We start from the raw sequence: 21,819 nt of genomic DNA on the forward strand, positions 1-21,819 counted from the left end.
TACCTAATTTTGAGAACTGCTAAGGACCAGATGATTTTTATTATGTCCTGATACATAAAACTATAGAACTCAAAGAGGTGTACTTTCTTTTTCACACAACTGTATACAAATGTGTTTTTGCTGATGGAAACATTCAGCAACAAATTACTACAATATGTACCTAAGGGTACCTCATTTTAGGGTACTGGCCATTATGACCACTTGAATAGCTATGTGCAGCGAACACCAAGATCCAAGAAAACATAAGCACTGATGATATTACCTAGTTGGGTAACAAAACGTCTGCAAGCAAACAACCAAGCTCAGAGAGCACCACTAACTCCACAGTTAACAATTACTGGCTGTTGTAATCCAACTGTGTGATAAATTAGAGCTCATGTTACTAGGCTAGGTTGTCTGGAATGGTTTGAGAGAAGCATGATTTAGCAATTTGAAAAATTATCCCGTTTTTTTCTTGCAAAATTTCAGTGTTGATTTTAATTATCTATAAGAATTATTTGTGTCATAAGGCCATGACCCATTCCTTTATCTCACTATTTTTCTCATAATTACATACATGTATTGGATTATTTTGATTTCTTTTTACTCCATACATACACCATCCACATACCTACCCATATGCTATTCTGTTTTGGAGTAAGCAATCTTATGCAAAGCAGAGTACAAGAATAAGGAATAGTAAGCAAAAGAAATTAATGGCAAGGGATAAAAGAAAAGGAATGGAAATCCGATTCTAGTTTATACCAATACCATACAATGGAGGCAGAGATGGAAGTATCTGGTACTGCTTACTATGGGAAGAGATACTCCCTCCCCAGTTCTGGATCTGCCTTGCTTCAAAGATCACACACTCACAGCAGTTCCACCAGTCATCCATGTACCACTCCACTCCACTCAGCCACTCCATCAGTACAGCCAGATTTTTCTTTTTTTCTTTTTCCTTCATTTGTTTTTAGTTTCTTTATTTTATATTATTTTTTAGAAATTAGAACTAGAAACTTCATGGGAGCATCCAGCCCACTGGGGCATTAAAAAAAAAAGTATCAGGGTTCTTATTAATTGTACAAATAGACAGATAGGAAGGGCCAGAATAGAAATATAAATCTATGGCAAATATTAAATAGAAGTAGAAATCCTATAATGTATATTTTAAAATATTTTATTACTGTATTATTTGGAAGGAAACCCAGTGAGAAAGACTATCTATCTATGGGTCTGTCTGTCTGTCTGTTGTTTCAATTTATATGGCTGTCCATCTCAAATTTATGACTCTGGACAGCTAACAACTGTTAAAAATACTATAAAACACATAGCAATAGAACAGTGCAGACATGATCAGCAGCCAAGGTAAAAACAAAACCAACAACAAATCAACAAAACCACTGCAAGGGTTCTGCCACACATCTGGATCCCCAAGCTCGGTAACATGGCCATGTCTTTAAGGCCTTATAAAAGACTAGCAGGATCAGGGCCAATCTAATCTCCAGGGAAACGATGGTCCAAAAGGCAGGCACCATGACAGAAAAGGTTTTCTTCCTGGGCCCCACCAGATGGCACTCTGTAATAGACAGGATCCAGAGCATGCCTCTCCTACTGGACCTGATGGGATGGGTAGACATAATTGAGGAGAGGTGGTCACTCAACCCAGCACCATGCCATGAAGGGCGGTATAGGCAACTACTAGCACCTTGAATTGAACCCAAAGCATACTGGCAACCAATGCAACTTGTGTGCCAATCAAGGAGCATATATGACTGCCTACACCACTGCATTCTGTACCAGCTGCAGCTTCCAGAAGGCTTTTCAAGGGCAGCTTGAAATATATATAAAAAAAATTTTTTAATGTAAAGGGCAGCTTAAAATGTAAAGCACATTTTAGCAGTCCATTTGAGATGTGACCAAGGCATAAGTGACAAATCAGAGCCTCCCGGACCAGGAACTGGTACAGTTGGCACATAACACAAAGTTGTATAAAGGCCCTTCTGGCCACAGCTGACCTTTTTCTAAAGATGGAAAGTCCCCAGAACCAGGGGGCCGTAATACAGAAAGGCACTCAGTCTTGCTAAGGTTAAACTGAACCCTGTTCCCCATCCGAATCTCACAGCCTCCAGAGACCAAGACAGAACCTGATTGCTGTTAATAATTCCTCATCTTCTTGACCACCAAATTTCATCAGGATGTTCCCTCTGTCATTGTTTCTGTGATTTCCTTCCCTTTGGTTGTATTGTCCTATTGATTTAAAGTTTACTTATGCAAAATAAAACTATTTATTTAGAGAACATAATTGGCCACTCATCTTACATAGATAATCTTGAGCAGCAAATAACAAACTCTGTGCATGTGTGTCAACAAAATACAAAACAGTTAAAAATAACCATAATACACTATAAAGGCACCATAGCTCAACTAACATCCCTGGAGGAAGAGCCAGGTCTTCACGGTGTTCTGGAATGCTCAGAGGGTTGGGCCCTCTGGATCTCTGGGGGAAAATTGTTCCATAGGGCAAATGCCATGATACAAAAGGCACATTTCCTAGGTTCCACCAGATGACATTGTTTATTACAGGGAACCTGGAGTGCACCCACCCTGTTGGATCTGGTGGGATGAGCAGAAACTCTCCGAGAAGGTGGTCCTGCAAAGTAACCTGGTTCTGTGCCATGCAGGGCTTTAAAATAATAACCAGCACTTTGAATTGCACTTGGAAGCATACTGGGAGTATAACTAACACAACAGTGGGGTAGCACGGGTGAACCTTGGTGCACCCAGAACTGTGTGCAGTGCTGCATTAATAACAATAACAATATTAATAATTTATTAAATACTACCCCACTCCCAGCATTGTGCACTGAAGTTTCTGAGTGTTTTTCAAGGGCAACCCCATGTAGAATGCATTGCAGTAATCCAACTGGAGACTGAGGCATGAGTGACCGTGAGCAGAGCTTCCTGCTCCAGGGATGGACACAATTGGTGTACAAGATAGATTTGTGCAAACGCCCCCCCCATAGCCACAACTGCTGTCTGCCTTTGAGTAGGAGCTGTGACTCCAGGAGGACTCCCAAATTCAGTAACAGCTCTGTCTGGGGGAGTGCCACTATGCTGAGAGTTTATGAGAGAGACTCATAAAAATGACCTTGGAAAAACTATGCAGTGACAGTTACAAAAGCATGTTTTAAGCCTGGGAAATGAAGAAAGGATTTTAAAAATGGTCAAACTGACTCCACCTTTAACTCCCTGGATTATAAGAGGGAAAGAAGGGAAAACACAGATTTTCAAAATTACTTCAGCCTATAGCAATAAAGTAGAATTCCAGCATTGTTGGAAACAGACTTCCTGAGTGGAACTATCTCAAAGGGCTTTGAGATAGAAGTTAAAGAAGTTAAAGATAAAACATCTCCAGATCCATTGGCCCCAGAACCCCAAGCTTTTCCATCTTGCTAGGATTGATTTTCAGCCTGTTCTTCCCCATCTCAGCCTCCAGGCATTGGTTAAGCACCTTGATGGCATCACTTCCACAGCCAGGGATCAAGATATATAACAGCGTCACCAGTAAACTGATATTTCATCCCGTGCTGACAAATAACTCACCCAGCGTTTCCATGTAAATGTTAAATAGGAGAGGGGAGAGAGTTGAACCCTGAGGTACCCTATTTAAGAGGATCTAGTGTTAGACCTCTTCTCCCTAACTGGTCTCTCCAGTTGGAACCAGCCCAGGAAGGAGGAAGGGAACCACTGCAAAACAATGCCCCCTTCACTCCCAACCCCCCAAGCTGGTCCAGAAGGATATCATAATCAATGGTATCAAAAGCTACTGAGAGATCTAGAAAGGCAAGGATGGATGCACTACTCTCATCACCCCCAGAGATCATCTATGTTGCTATTTAAGTCCCATAGCCCAGCCTGAATCCTTATCTGCTTCCTCCATGGTTCTTTGAAGCTGAGTGCCTACTACCTTGTCAACAACCTACCCTTTCTAGTTGAAGACTGGACAGATGTTATCCAGTATTGTTGGATCCAAGGATGGCCTCTTGAGGAGGGGAATGGATCACCACCTCCTTCAAGGCAGGTGGACCCCCCCCCGCAAAGAGGCATTACCATCACTTAGACCCAGCCATATGCTGCCTTGTATAAAAACCTATATTAGTATGCTGTAGGGAGGAGAGTGTAGCTAGGTAGTGAGAGAAATGCCTGTGCTATACTTCTCCCAATTCTGGAATTGAAAATAAAGTATAATTGCCTTTTACCCTTTGGCCAAGTGCCAAAATTTCCTTAACAGAGATAACAAGTGACAGAGCCACAGGACACCCCCCCCCCCAGTCTTCTCAAGCAAAACAGAATGTATTCCATCAGGCAAGCATGAAGAAAAGATTGAAGGGTCAGAATCTTGAGACTGAGATTAATAGAAATAAGGCAAGGGAATATCTGTTTACTTTTGAATGTATTTATACTTTATACTTTCAGCATCTACGGCACTGAAGGAACTTACTAAGAGCTTGGCTAAATCTTATTTATTATAGACTGGGTGTTCCAGGTGTGTGAAATAGGGCAAATGTCCTTTTTTCAAAAAAGGGAAATAGGAGATCCAATAAGCAACAAAGCAGTCACTCTGATATCAAGTCCATGGAAGATTATATAGAGTAGATAATGAAGAGATTGATTAGTAAGCACCTTGAAAATAATTTGGTTATTACTAGAGAGTCAGTAATTGATGGAGTTGTCAGGTGTAAGTGTCACCAGACTAATGTTAACTTATTGATCTGGCAATTTTCTTAGTAGTTTGTCATTAGTATCTTGTAATCATAATATACCTTGATTTCAGTAAAACATTTGAAAAGTACTATAAGATATTCTGATTAGCAAGCTCTTAAGGATGGACTGGATGGCAACATAATTAAATGGATACATATCTGGCTTTAAAATCTTGATTAAAAAATCAAAAGTCAAAAATAAAGTGCTTATCAAGGTTCTTCAACAAACTAAAATGAAGTACTAAGTAGGGTAACACAACGTTCAATCTTTGTCCTCTATTTTTCAATATTTTTACTAATGATTTGGATGAGGAATAGGAGGAAATACTTGTCAGTTTTACAGAAGACACAAAATTAGATAGGATAGCTAATTTTCCAGAAGACAAAAATAAAATATATAATGACTTTGATATGTGAAATTCAAAGGAGACAAGTGCAAGTTCTTCAGCTAAGAAACAAAAATCAAATGCAGGGATATAGGATGGGGGAATCCCTATTGGGGATTGGTATTAGTACTTTTGAAAAAGATCTTGGAATAATTGTTGGCTGCAAACTGAGAAAAAGCCAGCAGTATGCTGTGGCTGCAACAAAGGCAAATGAAATAAGTCCTGTAAAGAGACATTGAAAGAACTACTGTACATATATTTAACTTTGAGAAAAGATAATGGAGAAGGGATATGATAGTACTCTACAAATACTTCAACCACAAAAGCCTTTCAGGATTGATGGGTCAAACAACTAGGCAGATATTCCTCCTTTTTCCTCATTGCCTCTTGCATTCTTCCATTTTGTTATCCCTGACAAAAATGTGTTATTCCAAACACATCAGGCTAAAATCAGTTTTTAGAAGAAAGAGATTATTTCCTGATATTGTACTGATTCTCCAGATAGGGACAGAGAATAAAGTCTAGGCTTACTATTACATAAAACGAGATTATCCTTTTATTAAAAAGGCCTGTCCAAAAATATAATTGTAAGGTAGCAAACTATCAATAGTATTGCTGCTGAATTTGAATTTTCCTTTCCAGTTGGGTACTGTGGGGAAGTGCTTTGTTTTAAGTTCTATTATGAGCTATAACATCAGTCTTAACAGAGTTTGCTGTCTTACTTAAATTGTCAGTCTTAAGTAGTGAACAACAGTGGTGATGTCACCAATTCTGCAAGTTTTCTTCCTTTCCAACTTTAGATGATGTTTAAAGCTTTTTATTCTAAACATTGTTTCATTTTTTAACCATGTTTTCCTGCTTCTTAATGCTCTTATGCAGTTAAAGTAAATATTTTTATGAGAATGAGAACCTCGTCAGTACCTACTCTATGAGAACCTTTTTTTTTTGCACCCATATTGTTATCTTTGGAGGGTCAAGCCTAACTTTTCTTTTCTTTTTTCTTTTTTTCCAAGGCATTAAGAACTTAAAGCTACATTTTATTTTTTTTAAATGGAATGTTCTGAATGGCTTTTTTAATATTTGATTTTCTCTGCTGACTATTGTTGGTTATTATTACATTTTTATTCTTTGCATCTAATCCATCTAGAAAATGTTAGTTACTGGCATATTTAAAAAAAGAACTATATGAACGTTTCTTTTAAAATTTCTAATTCATTTCTGGTAACTTGAAGAAATTAATAGTCAAATTGCAATTTTATAACCATTTATCAAGAGTAATCCCAGGTTTATTGTAACTAAACGGCTTCTGTATGAATACCATAATATAAACAAATGTTTGGCAAAAGTCTCTAGCTAAAAAAAAATTAAGAAATGGAGAAATGAAGTACCACTGTATGATCTTAAACATGGACTTATTAAATGATTTTTCTAAATGAAAAACAGAGCTACTTCTTAGCTATTTCACATTGGCCACTTATCTGGCCACTTATATGGTTAATTTTTCATTACTTGGTTTGGTTGTTGTTGAATAATGGCATGAAACCCTTGAAACCTAATTATATGAAACTGGGCAGGATTTATCCACTCAGAAGAGTTTTGCAAGAACTGTGCTTGGAAAATATTTCCAATTCTGCCAAGAAATAAAAATGATATTGGTGAATCTCAAGAAAGGGGGGAAAAAAACGCCAGACTTTGTCTTCAGTTTGGCACATGTGGCTCTCTCACAAGAAGATCTAATTCCTGCAGATTTAGCTCAGTTTCAGATTACTTTAAATAGAAAGCAGGCTAAAAACTGATTAAATAAATACATTCTGTCAAACAGGAAAAAAGCAATTGCCATTTGGTATTTTTCAGTTATAAATATAACTATTTTAGATTTGAGTCCAAGTGCTGTCTACATGGCAGAGCTGTGGCAGATCTGGTCTGGGGTGGGGGGGTGGGGGGAGTCTTGTCTTAGTGCCTGGAAGGGGCTGGGCCAGTACCAGCTTGTGCTAGAGTAAGGAAGAGCGCTGGAGGAGGAGCTCTGCAAAAAATGCAGAAGTTCTTCAGGTCAGCAACAAGTGGCAGAGCATGTGGGGCAGCGAGTGGCAATGCTTGCCCTGCCACAGTTCTTTATGCCACCTTTATATTCCCTCCCAGGGCTTCCTATCACCCAGAGGCTTGGGGGCAGCAGGGTGGTGAGATGAGGACCTCCCTGTACTCTGCAGTTGCTGTTTGGGGCATGAGAGATTGGCTGCTTTGGGAACACGAGAGGCTCGTAGCAGCGTCTTTCATGCTGAACCTGGCTAGGAGGAGAACTGGCATCCCAGCGCAAAGGCAGAATGGCTGCCCTGCCAAGCAACAGGGACAAGGAAGTGCTCCTGACATGGCCTCTGCCAGCCTTGCTAGTGGAAACCTGACTGGCCCCAGCCTGAGCTGTGATAATGCCTTGATATAGTTAGGAGATCAGCAGGCTGTTGCCCTACTTTGGGTCATTGCTTGCCTGCTCTGTTTGTCACTAAGGGGCAAACCACCCAAGAATGGCTTGAAGACTGCATGTGGGCTGTGACTTTGAGACCCTAGTCATAAAATAATGGGCATCATTTCTTCGCAAGTCTCCTTAGCCTAAGATGCCTAAGTATTTATTTACCTGCTCTTCACTCTGTATGTAGATAGGATGGAGTTTGCTAATGCAGTTTCACTCCTTCCTTTATATCTACTTTGTTCAGTCTAACAAAACTGATAAAACGAAAATGAGTTCATAATTATCATCAGCAGGTGATACTGACCTCATTGTCTGGAAATATAAATAATGGGGGGGGGGGGCAGAAACATCTTTTAATCAAATAGAAAGTCCAGTGCTTTCTCAAAATGTTGCAACATGCTCTATTATTTATAAAAATGGCAGTGCCTTCAGTTCAGTTAAAGAGTAAGGGATTCTGTGTCATCTGCTTTAGAAATTAGCAGAGAACCCTAAATGTGCAAACATCTTTGGCTTCCCAAAACGTAGACGTGAGAAAGAATGTTTTATGGATGTTTGACAGAACATTCTGGTATATAAATACTATCCTTGCCTTTTTGTTGCAGAAGATGATGTATCAAATGTACAAATCATGTGTGCCTGGTGCCAGAAAGTGGGAATCAAGCGCTATTCTCTGAGTATGGGGAGCGAAGTGAAATGCTTCTGCAGTGAGAAATGCTTTGCAGCTTGCCGAAGAGCATACTTCAAAAGAAACAAGGTAAGAGAATAGGATTCTAGTATACACACAATCTGATCCTAAACAGTATTTCAAATAGCATTTTAATGGTATATAATATCTGTTTCTTTTCTTCTCATCCTTTCCAATCCTGTTTCTTGTGTGTATCTCCTTCTGAGCTACCAGTAGATTTAATAAAACATACCCTGTTATCAGTTGTTTATCAGTTAGGCATGCTATATTCTATAAAGGCCAATGTATTGACAGACAAGCTTATTCATACTGGACTATATAAGAGCCACAAGTATTCTGATTACATTTACAGTTTTGTAAATCTTGCTGCCAGCACTGGTAGAATCTTAAAATCAGTGCTTCAAAGCAGCAGGAATACAAATCTTATTCAGAGGTATGCTAGATAACATCAATAAAAGATTTGTTGCTACAGCTGACAACAGGATTAGAACACTGATTCTGAGGGCCTGGGTAATGATGTGAATTGACTGAAATTTATGTTTTTCTCTCTTTAATTAATTTAGCACATTTCTAAACATTTCACCATTTTGGTTTGTTATTCATAACTGGTCTAGGGACTATTCTGAAGTATGTAGTATTTTATTTTGCCTTGAACTGAAATGCAGGTCTAATATTCATTAATAAAAATTATGGTTTAAGTTTTATTTAAAGTAATGGGAATAGCTTTCATATACACATAGCTAGAAGCCAAGGATGTGAAATAAAACTATAAGCACATGCTTTTATTCCACATGCTATAACCTATTTTAATAAATGATGGGGCATTTATTAGTATAAAGCAGATATAAGTGATATTAATGCACCATTCATTGAATCAAATTGCATACCTTTATTATTAATAGAAATATGATTTGTAATTACTGCAACCAAACTTTTATAGATCTTGTAACACAAATTATACTTTGACAGAAGTTTTATGTATCTAAATGTTTATCATATCTATAATAGTAAGGTTACTCTGAACTTTAATTGTGCTATACTGATGGTAGATATGGAAGAAGCATAAAATAAATATATTAGTCTCTTTGGGTTTTATACTGCTCTTCAGTTAGATTTCCAGAACAAGTAACATCACAGAATGACCAATCAAAATATAAAGAAAACAGAATTTTTTTAATTTATAAAATGTATAAAATTAAGTGGTTATAATCTAATAAAAAGGAAAAAGGAAAGGAAGAAAAGAAGGTGAAAAGAGGAGGAGTTAGATAATAAATGGCTGAATAAGTAAATAGCTCTTCAGTGTTTGCTTAAAAATTTTGAATAAGGTAGTAGTCCTGAACTAGTCATCAAGACAAAACATTCCAGAACCATGGTTAGTAGAAAAAAGAACTGTAAAAGTAAAGAGAGAATTTTTGTAAGGAAGGGTAATGAAAAAAACTCACAATCATTAAATAAAAGGATTACTGTAGAAGCACTACCTGATCTGGGCTGCATAAATCTATTTGACCATTAGATGTCAGCAGAGAGATACAAAACAAATTATCTACCTGCTCTCCAGTGGTTGTCAGGTTTTTTACAGTCCAGATCTGGTAGCCTTCATTGGACAGCATTAAGAAAAAAACCCAAATACTAGGAACATTTGTATATTTGAAATTAATAGTAAATAAAATGAAAAAAGGGAGAAAATACTATTGAAGTAAAAGAATACTGATATTTAAAATATGTTTGCAAGTAGTGTTCAAACTGACTTTAAAATAAAGATAGGTAAACCAGAAAATTACAGTAATCAAATCTAAAAGGAATGGAGTTAAATTTTAACTATATCTTTGGGAGAAATGAAATAAGTTTTGAAATATTAAGCTGAAAATATAAAAATAGAAAGATTAAAAGATAATTGTAATTTTTATACAATTTACTGTAAAACAATTATCTGCTGATCTAAAACATTAAAAATGCAGTGAAATAAATGACAAGATTTCCCATGTGTCCCAACTCCAATGCCTTCTTTTTTATTTTTTAATGTGCCTCTATCTGTAATTCTGGTCTGTGACTGTAATAAAAAAATCTTCTATTCCAAAGCACTCTTAATAAAATCAAGCCCTATGCTAGCTGTTTGAAAACATTTTGCATACAAAAGGCTGTTAAATGATTTGAGTTCACTTTACTGCTGTTCTTCCAGCAGTGGTGTTGGGTTTTTAAGAGCTAATCCCGTTCACTAAATTGTCCAACTCTATATTCACTTCCTAAAATGCTAAAACAAATTAATAACTTTTTTCAAAACAAATTGAAAGCAAACCATTGTTTCATTATACTTTTTGCTCCAGAACTTTCAAATGCCATTCTTTTTTGAAATTTAATACTTGCAAATTGTAATTTAAAAATCCCTCAGGAATCAGATGAAAGAATTAGTATCATGAGCAATTTAACATTCTTGTACTTGCATTATACTATTTTGCCAGAAGTAATCACACTGATACAGCGTGGGGTGCGGAAATCCATAGAGTGAGCTACTTTTTAAATGTACCTCTCCTGCTGAATCATGGTTCATATTGCATGTGTGCAATTTTTGTTTTTGGATCCACGTATGTAGACATTGACAAATTTCCAATCTATTCCTGGATTGAAAATATTCCCACAGTGTTTTATCAGACAGATTGTATAATCAAGTTTTGAGATAATGAGAATGTTAGATTATGAGACATAAAGGATAGAATGTAAGATGTACTGATTAAAATTACTTTTCATTAGGACATTTTTAAAAATTTTAAGATACAAGTAGAGACAATCTCACTAGAGATATTCTATGAAATGGAACATTTAATAAGATCTTTATTGCAGCAATTCTCCCTTGACCTGAGATAGCTGCGTTTGTTTATAATATTTATATGTTGCTTGACTCCCAACAATTCCATATATGTACAGTTATAGGCCATTTCAAATATTGCTTTTCTGTGAAAGGTGAACAAGAAAGTGGTATCATCATAGCTCCAGAAACATTTTCATGATACTGGTTTTCTGGATCCATTTCAATTGTAGGTTTGGCCAAAATATTAGTACTGAAATGTGTTGCCTTGGTGGAAGTGTGAGTGAAGCCCTTCTAGTTCTTAGTAGATTTCAGTGCCATTATCCATGGTGTCCTTTTGGACCACCTGGCTCGATTTGGCCTTCTGGACCCTGTGTTATAGTTCAAGTATGTAAGTAATTACCGTTTATTGTTGTAATCACACATTACAATACATAAAACATAATGCAAAAAAAAAGGGAAATAAAATTTAGCAAACTTAAATGTTTGTTCAAAGTTCCACTAATGTGACTAAAAGCTGTGTAAAGCTAGCCCCAAAACTACAACCCAGCTAAAGGTCTTGATGGTCCAATCAGTACATATTTTAAATTGTTCTGATTTTAAAAGGCAGCAAAATAGAAATGGCCATTTGATTACTAACATTAGGGAACACATCTGCTAGTAAAAAATTTACCCATTTCACTTCACAGTCCATGAAGTTGTCAGTAATTTGGCTGTATGTTTTTGTCTTAATCACATTATAAAAAGAGCAGTGTAGGACATAATGTTTGATGTTCTCCATCTGTCCCTGACTATAAGGGCAAAAATGCTGTTCTATAGGTATTCTGTGGAATTTGCTTTCAGGAAAGGGTGTGAGTATCCTTTAGAAATGTATTTTGGTAAATTAGGCTACTTGCAGGCTGGTCAGATTGAATAAGTACTGAATAGAATCTGTTTTTTTTTAACTGAGGATACCAAAGGGAGAACCTTGAGCTTTAAATCAAGACTACATTTCTGCTTCCAAAGCCAGTCATAGATCTCTCAGTATCTCAGGATTTAATTCCTCTAGGGTGACATTTGCAGTGTACAAGAGTGTACTTGTCACTGATTTCCTTCACAATAATGCCAATAAGAAAATCTAACTAGACAGTCATCTAGGGGGCTAATAAGTTTCTTAAAATATTTAGCAATTTTGGGTGAGTTTTAATAGGATTGAGAGCAGTACCACCTCCATTCTTAGATGTGCAGCAGGAATTAATTTGGACTATTTCCAGCTGGGCAACACTATTCTGATTCCACTATTAAATCTCTGTCTCATACAATGGTTGCCGCATCCTGGGGTCACGTGATTGCCATTTGCAACCTTCCCAGCCGGCTTCTGGCAAGTAAAATCAGTGGGGAACTATGTGATTCGCTTAACAACACAGTGAATCGCTTAACGACCACCACAAAAAAGGTTGTAAAATTGAGTCTGGCCATGTAATGATTCGCTTAACAACCACATCACTTAGCAACCTAAATTCCAGTCCCAGTTATGATCATTAAGCAAGGACTACCTGTACTGTAACTGATTATGCTATGACTCCTGCAAAAGCCTGCTTGCTCTCGGTGGAAGACATTCAAATATTGTGCCCAGTCTTCCACAAGATGCTGTAAGACTACTGCTGACTCTTGACCTGTCCCACAGGATTCCAGCTTGTCCTCCTTGCTATCAATCATCTACATGAAACCACTGGACCCTTCTCAATTGCTCCTTACCATCCACTATTAAGAAAGCAATCAGGTTTTTTGAACTTTGTCTAGGTTTGATAATTGGTTTGATGAGGGAAACTGGGTTGAAATGAAATCCAGTCAAGATGGAAGTGATATTGGCAAGTAGGATATTGGATTTGGGATTGAGGTTCATCCTATTTTAGACTTAGGAGTGGGTCTGCAGATGGAATGCTTCTTGATCCTCAGCTGTCTCTGGATTTACAGCAGTAGGGACGAGGGAAGCTTTGTACAGTACATCTAGCATACAGTTATATCCTTTCTGAGCCAGTCAGAGATGAGGAAGAGTATCCATGCCTTGATTACTTCAATGTGCTCAGTGTAGGGCTACCCTTCAAAAGTGTTTGGAAACTGCCAACAGTGTAAGATACATGGATCGTACAATATCTGTACTGAAAGATCCATACTAGGTACCAGTTGCTTACCGGGCAAAATGTAAGATATTGGCATTGACTTTAAAAAACCCCAAAACATAGGGCCTGAGTATCTAAGGAACCATTACAGGTCTGCTTGGTTAAGGTCTGCAGGAGAAGCCCTTTGGAAGATTGTCAGAGACCCATCTGGACTGACAAGTAGGAGAAGGTATTTGACTGCATTGCTCTGCTATAAATATTCTCTCAGGGTTTAGAAAATCCATATTCTGTTTTTGTTTTAATATTTGGTTGGTCACCTTGAATGGTTACCAGTGTGTGTGCAAATATAATATAATTTAATATAATATAATATAAATTTATCATCAATATATAATAAATAATTAATTTATATAATAAATTATTATTTATTACATAATAAATGAATGAATAAGTAAAATCTGGTCAGGCTGTCATTCAGTTCCTATATTGTGAAGCCGTTGCATATTTTCATAGGAACCCAAATACGAGAGTCATCCTATGGCGGGAATAATTATCAAAAATACTTTTTGTTCTAAAACAGGGACAGGCCACCTTTCTGCTGTTGAGGACTCAATTGTCTGTTTCCTGAATTTTCAGAGATGTGGTGACATTGCTATTTTGGCCCTTATTTCTGTTTTTTGCTATTTGAAAAATAGGTATGTTAGGTCTCATGGAGGCTCATCACACCTATTTTGAACTTTTTTTTTTCTTTTTTTCACTTTAAAAAGTGAAGTTGCACTGCTGAGCAAGCAAACAGGGAGAATTAATGAAAGTTGACCAGGAGAGTTTCTAGCTCTCCCCTCTAATTTGAGAGTTTGTTCTTGACCTCATGAGAGCCTGAGAAGGGAACAAGAAGAAATAAAGGCTTTTCAACTTATGGTCCCAAAGAAGCAAAAGTGAAAGTGAAATGAAAGGAATCTGTACTTGTGAGCTGCCTTGCTTAATGTATGTTTATCTTCCCATTTGAAGACCACCTGGCATTTATTTGCAGCAAGTGTAGGCTCCTACAGTTCTTGAAGAAAAGGTCAAGGGATTGGAGCAGTGAATGCCCACACTTCAGCTGATGAGAAAGGTTGAAGATTCAGATATATAAGGTATTACAACAATGGAAGCCATTCTCTATAAGGAAGACAATCAGACAAGGGAGCAAAGTCCAGTGAATGTGAGTAACAGCCAGAAGCAAGAGACAAAGAAGATACTCAGGCTACTGAAACCTGGAAACAGTTTTCAGGCCCTTGTAGATGAAGAGACTCTGGGATTCAGGAAAAGAAAAAGAGACACTGCAGAATGGAAGAAAAAATGGTGGTCCCCTAAAAAAGCAGAGAAGATGCAGCAGTGTAAGAATATGGCACTTGGTGGCTTTCTACTACTGTATAGTAAATTTTCAACAAAGATATGCTGGCTGAACCCATTGGCTAGTGAAGCACACTGGATCAGACATGTCACAGAACAACTTCCAAATTGATAACAACTTATCAACTCCGCTGACAATTATCCCTTCAAATCTTACCAGACTAATCTTAATTTTTTATCATATAACTTTTTAAGTTGATTGTAAGGATGTTGTAGGTGTAACATATCTTGATTTCAGCAATTCATTTACCAAGACACTCAGACTGGCAAGCTGTTAAGAGTGGTGTGGATGGCATGACAATTACATGGATTTATAGTTGGCTTGAAAATCATGTTCAGATAGTTCCCATCAATAACTTTATATCAGAGTGGAATTCAGTAGAAGTGGGGTGTTAACAAAGTTCAATTGTAGTCCTCTGCTTTTCAATATTTCTGTTAATGACTTGGATGATGAAGTAAAGGGAATGCATATCAGATTTACAAATGATACAAAATTTGGTTTGGTAGCTTCCTTAGAATACAGAAATAAAATTCAAAATGGCCTTGATTGGTTAGTGAACAAAATTTTGAGAGAAAGTACTGCAAATTTCTTCACTTTAGGAAACAAAAATCAATGAAGGGATATAGAAGGGGGATACCTGACTTAGTATTACTTGAATACTTAGAACAACATTTCATTGCAAACTTAATATGAGCCAGCAACTTCATGCTACTACAGAAGAGGCAAATAAAATTTTAGGTTGCATCAACAAAAATATAATTTCCAAATCACAGGAAGCAATCCTCCCATTTTATTCGACTTCAGTTAGACCATACTTCAGGTACTGAGTACAGTTTTGGTACTCCAGTTTAAGAAGGATTTAGAGAAATTGTAATAGGGTCAGAGAAAGGCTGTGAAGATGATCAAGAGACTAGAAACTAAGTCTTGTGAAGAGAAATTGAAGGAGCTGGGTATGTTTAGCCTTGAGAAAAGACAGTTGAAGGAAGGTATGATAGCACTCTTCAGATATCTAAAAGGTATTCTATAAAAGAATTGGTTCTCTTGCTGCAGAATGCAGGACCAAAATAATGGATATAAGTTACATGAAGGTAAATTCCAATTACATGTTTAAAAAAGCTGCCATACAGGAAGAATGGTTTGATAGTGGAACCAATTCCCCAGTACAATTATGGTCTCTTTGTATTGTCGAAGGCTTTCACGGCCGGAATATGATGGCTGGTGTGGGTCTTCCGGGCTGTGTGGCCGTATTCTGGAAGTTTTGTTTCCTAACATTTCGCCAGCATCTCTGACCGGCATCTTCAGAGGCCAGGAGCACAGACAGGAGCAATTCTCTCTGTGCCCAGGATGATGTGACCCTGTATGGGAATTTATAGAGATCACCGAGGGTGCCTGAAGGGTGTGTGTGTGTGGGGGGGTTGGGTTAACGATTGGGTGACACCAAAACAAGCAGCCAATCTTTAACCCCACCCCCCCACACACACCCTTCAGGCACCCTCGCTGATCTCTATAAATTCCCACAACAGGGTCACGTCATCCTGGGCACAGAGAGAACTGCTCCTGTCTGTGCTCCTGCCCTCTGAAGATGCTGATCACAGATGTTGGCGAAACATTAGGAAACAAAACTTCCAGAACACGGCCACACAGCCCGGAAGACCCACACCAGCCAACCTATGGTTTCTTTGTTGGATATGTTTAAGCAGAGGCTACATAGCTATCTGTTTAGGATGTTTTAATTTGGATCCCTGTACTGAGCAGGAAGTTGATGTCTAAGTGGTGTAGGAAGTTATTCTTATAGTAGGATAGCACTACTGAGTTTTGTAACCCTTATAGGGTTTTTTTTTAATTGTTTTCTTTTGTTATAGCATCATCTTAAGTATCATATTAAAGATAGGAAACAAATATTTTAAGGTTCAGTCAGTGACCTTTAAACTCCCACTGTTAGACTGTTGTATACCTGTCTTCTCCATTAGTTTAATGTTTATTTATGTATTTGAGGTTATGCTACTCTGCAGCTTCTCATTTTTCAAATAGAGAACTATGGTCACATTTCACCTGTCTTGTGCATGTTTTATACAGCACATCTCTGCAACAATATAGTGTTAGATTACAATAAATATGTACAGCTGCTATTTTCTGCTAACTGATAGGTCTTTGCGGTCATTTCATTTAGGGCTTCAATTCTTAATGGTTTGTATTAGGTAGACTCCTTCTCTGACCTGAAAAAGAAATGCAACAATAAGCATTTAGTCTAGTATGGGAAAAAATAGTAGCAAGGGAATAATCATGAATGCTTCAAAAATAAGAAGAGGTACAACAATAAATCTCTCATTATTAAATGTCTGTAACACTTCCTTATATTTTAAAACATTCTGGGATTTTGTATCAAATGTATGTAGCACATTTTCCATTCATTTACAAATATTAATCTGAGTCATTATAAGAACCACCTGGATATTGTTTTAAAATATATACAACTATCACAAGAACATATGCTGCAAAATGATGGGGCAAAATCTAACTTTCTAATAGTGGAAATCTGATTATTCAATAGGAATTTCTCCTGTTTTCCTGTATACTGCAGCTTCTCTATTTTCCTAAAATCTGCTACACAGTGTCTCCCAACCCTCCAGAGCAGATTTTGAGGAAGAAAGTAGAGATAGGAAACCCAGTTGTCTCTTCCAGCTTTTTCAGTGGGAGAGGTTGGTGAGCCATCACCTTATGAATAAGTCTTAATGTAGGAAAACGAAGGACCCATTCATTTTATGAGGAATTTTAGCATCTTTGTATTCAAATGAGTAATTCAACTAACCACAAACATTATTTGCATGGGAATATAACTATTTAAAATATTTGTACTTTTCTCAGAAAGTTGGGACAATTTATTCTGTTGAATTCTATTTTTTAAACTCTGTATTGAAATAGAGGTTTAATGCTACAGAATTTATAGATAAAATGTTAGGCAAAGTTCAAAGAGACATTTATGGCAGATCCATAAGAATAGTACTTGTGTCTTGATCACCTTTGGTCTAACTGTTTAGCAGATGAATAACATAAAGCTTCCTATCAATCCAGATATGCACTTAAGGGTATTCCTCTCTGTATTTACCTGCTCAGATCACTATCCTAAAACTGAAAGCACTATCCTATGTAGACCTGAAAACAGATACCATTGAACCCATTCAGGTCTACATAGGTCTACAGACTATTTATTTTGGGTTTTGCCAGCTTTATAGCCAGGGAGTTGGCAAGGATGGCTGTGTTTGGACTATTCCATTCATCTCTATATTGTTAAATTTCAGAGCAAGGCCAGGTGCTTATCAGGTTAACCAAAGTTGTATTTATTGACTGTTTTAGACCTGTCGATGCCACCCAGAGTCGCTTGTTTGTGAGATGGGTGGCTATATAAATTGCATGTATGTATGTATGTATGTATGTATGTATGTATGTATGTATGTATGTATAAAGTTCTACAATTGCTATAGCAATATGAGGAACACATTTGTTGAAGCCTCCTGAAGAAATCTGTGGCCTTTAAGGGATTGACTAAACTGTAAGGATCAGAGTCATAATTCTGATCTCAGCATTGCTTCTGAATTTCTAAGTAACATAGCTTGCTACCTTTTATCAGCTTTGGTTAATACTTCAACTTCATCTGCTATTGGCTGCCACTGATTCTGAAATCAGATCACTCTAATATGTGACATCACATGCATCTGCCTTTGTAAATGTTACAGAAAATCAAGCATGAAGGTAGGCTACATGCTACCTTCTAGATGTTTTGGGCATCAACTCCCATCATCCTCTGCCAAGTAGCCAATGGCAAATGATTGTAGAAGTTGAGATCTAAAATACTTGATAATCACTGGAAATGTAATCAACAAGAAGGATCGTTTTACCATATGTGGTGGACATGTAAAATTGCAATGAAATTTTGGACTCAAATACAAGCTTTGATGCAGAGCATACTACAGTTTAAATGGATACAGGTTCCATTTAAACCAGAAATATTCCTGTTGGGGATAATGGACTTTCAAATTGGAAAGCATCTTATCAGAATTACTCAATATATGATTACTGCAGCAAGACTTTTGTACGCACAATTTTGGAAAACCCAGACATTACCAACAATACAAGAATGGTTGCTAAAACTGATGGGAATGGCAGAAAATGATAAACTGACTTGTTTATTAAAAGAAAAATCAAATTATTATTACCTTAAGGAATGGAAACCATTGATGGACTATTTGCAAAATGCAGGCGGGGCAAAGCTTACATGGGGATTTGAAGATTAGATTATAAATGTAAAGGGATATGTTTTGACAAAGAATTATTCCTACTAAATGCATTAAAAACTAGCACCTATGACATTCTTATTATTCTTAAGACCAGAGAGAGATTGGAAGCTATCTATTTTTCATGTTTTTCTTTCTTTTCTTTACTTTATCTCACGTTTTCTTTTTCTTTTTCTTATAATTTGTATTTTTCATTTTCTTTTTTATTTCTAACTTTTAACCTTGTAATTGTAAAACTTCAATAAAATATTAAAAAAAAAAGATAATCACTATATTGCTCTTCTGAGCTAGCTGGTGCAAAATACTGTGGTCCACTTATCTACAGGTTCCAGATGGGATATCTAGGTGTCTTAAACTTTATATGCCTTGGCTGCCAGGTCATTTTTTAACCCAATTAACAGTCTAATACTGATCTTTATAGCCTATGTCCTGACTTTTTCATCTTTGATGTTGAAATAAAAATGGCAAGTAGAATTTCAGGTACATGATAAGGTAGTCAATTCTCATAATATCAGATTATTTTATTAACATTTTCAGATGTTAGGGTTATGTCAGAATTCAATGTTAATTTTTAAATATATAGCTTCTATAATTTTAATCTTAAAAGCCAGCTGAAAAGCTTAGGTGGAAAAATAATACTTTAAGTAATTGTTTTAAAAAGTACTCGTTGGATTATGATTAGTAGAATACTATGTAAATGCAAGCAGATAGTGTGTACAAACTGAGTAGAAATAAACTAAGTATGTGGAATCAAATTGGCATTTTGAAAAGAATAGGTGTTGATGTATAATACAGTACACTCTGATTTCCTTTTAGATATATTTAAAAAATAACAAGCTGCCTATTAAATAGAGATGTAATGTTGCAGAGCAATCTGAGAAAACTTTTTCTAATTGGATTCATTGCTGTATGATTAATATGTTTATGAGTATACCGTATTAGGAGTAAATGTATAATATTTTTCATCAGAATTCATACAGATGTCTCTGAAGAAGGTTTCCCAAGCATAAATGTGCACCCTGAAAAATAACTAGATATAATTATTAGGGCTCTGAAGGCAAAATAATCATTTTTAAAGCACTCTTACATATCACCTGTCTGCAACTGCAGAAGGAAACTGTGCTTTTCTTGTGGGATTACACGGCTGCTCTTCACAGATGCAGTGTCATCGTGGGAAAAGAGGACTTTGGATTAAGGTGCTACAGATGGATCCTGTGTGGATGCCCCTCTTCACCCTGAAACACCTTTTTGCCTTTGAATCTGAAGTGCTGCTCAGTCCTAGTAATTACAGTACGTCCCTTGTAAGCCAATACATAATGTCAGAACATTGACATTATGGAAACATTGGAAACATGGAAGCATTGAATTAGAAATCAGAAATTTTCGATTGACAAAATAACTTATACATTGGAATTTGAATAATTTTAGATTATCCAGACTTTTTTTAAAAACCTAGGTTTTTTTAATAAAACTTTTTTTTTACAAAGGTGCTTTACATCGTATGACTTTAAATTTACTACTCTGCTCTCTGAAGCAATGGGTGACAGAAGGATACTTTTCAAGGCTTGTGATGAAATAAGCAACGGACTAGAGCAGTGTTTCTCAACCTCAACAACTTTAAGATGTGTGGACTTCAGCTTCCAGAATTCCCCAGCCAGCATGAGCTGAAGTCTACACATCTTAAAATTGCTGAGGTTGAGAAACACTGAACTAAAGCATAGCCCTCAATATATCTCTTCTGTATAAGGGAGCTTCTCTATGCTAAAGGAAGATAACTCATATGTGAACCTATCTGGTATGTAAAATGCCAAAGATTTAACATTGCATTACACTCTCACATACCTGTATTCTTTTTCTCTTCTCATATTTTTCTTTTACTCCTTCTTTTTGTTTGTTTACTGAATAGGTTGCAAATTTTTAAAACTCAATTTTTAAAAAATGAGTTCTCCGTTATCTGTTAAATAAATCGTTATATTTTACATTCCAGTATATTTTTACTTTAACACTTCAGGTCTAGGTAGAGTTTTCCATTGTTTGCATCAGCCTTCCCCAACTTGGGGTCTTCTAGATATTCTAGACTTGGTTCCTGTAGTTCAGCATACATGGAGGACACTCCAGTTGATAAGATTGTTTTCTATGATTATTCAAGTAGACCATGGAATTAGAAAAAAAGTAATTTATATCTTATTAGACTTTTTCTCTGTTTCCTGTTGCTTAAATCTATCTTGAGAGTCTGGTATTTGCAAGTTTTGCAGCATAAACTGTGTGCAAACCAGCAATTTGCTGAAATAGTAAGAACATTTTCCTGGTGGGTGTGAAATATATTTAACCACAGATACAATTGTATAAACAAATAGCAATGGAAAACAAGGTTAACTGAGCAATATTTTAGACTTAAGACATATCCCTAGATATTCTAAGAGGCAGAAATATCATAAAACCAAACATACATAATTAAAACCTGGAAAGCTTAGGAGACCATAGCATCACCATCATAATATTTTTAACAAAGCCACACAATTCATGTTAGGGTTCCAGCTTAATTTCAATCTGGAATTATTGTTTCAACAGTATTTGCACTGAACCTCAGTATGAAAGAGGACATCCTTTTCATGGTCTGTTCTTTTGGTTAAGTATGTGTTTGCTTGCTTGCTTGCTTGTTATTTAACTCATTTTTTAAAGGTCAGCCAGAAAAATCGCTTAGAATTAAGGAATCCTTTGGATTCTGTAAGTCATTTGCTGTAAGTGAAACAGCAAATGTTTCATTAACTCTCAAGTTTTGCAAGGAACTGCAACAACAGCTCACACCTTATGATGAAATAGTCCATCCATGACAGTAAGTTAGTGTTTTATTTTCTTGAGGTATAAAGGATTGATTTAATAGGATTTCATTTTCCTTATGTCCTTTAATTCCCATTTGAAATTATCAGTCTTATATCATTTCTTCAA

The 21,819-nt window shown here is 36.5% G+C and overlaps 1 protein-coding gene across 4 annotated transcripts in view; it reads left to right on the top strand.

Annotated features, from left to right (window-relative positions):
* The window catches only part of SOBP (sine oculis binding protein homolog), a 171,430-nt gene that overhangs the window by 44,678 nt on the left and 104,933 nt on the right, over positions 1-21,819 (top strand). For all 4 annotated transcript variants that reach the window (XR_015795844.1, XM_088139064.1, XM_088139053.1 and 1 more), the window contains one exon: positions 8,198-8,349. Coding sequence is in view for 3 of the 4 variants with exons in the window: in XM_088139064.1 (XP_087995190.1) it covers positions 8,198-8,349 (152 nt within the window). In the remaining variant the exon portion in view is untranslated. The remainder of the gene's footprint in view (positions 1-8,197; positions 8,350-21,819) is intronic.

The sequence above is a fragment of the Python bivittatus genome, unplaced genomic scaffold, assembly GCF_059951505.1.
Source record: "Python bivittatus isolate LINGU-HERP-01145 unplaced genomic scaffold, Pbiv_v1 ctg000020_np1212, whole genome shotgun sequence".
NCBI classification, from domain to species: domain Eukaryota; kingdom Metazoa; phylum Chordata; class Lepidosauria; order Squamata; family Pythonidae; genus Python; species Python bivittatus.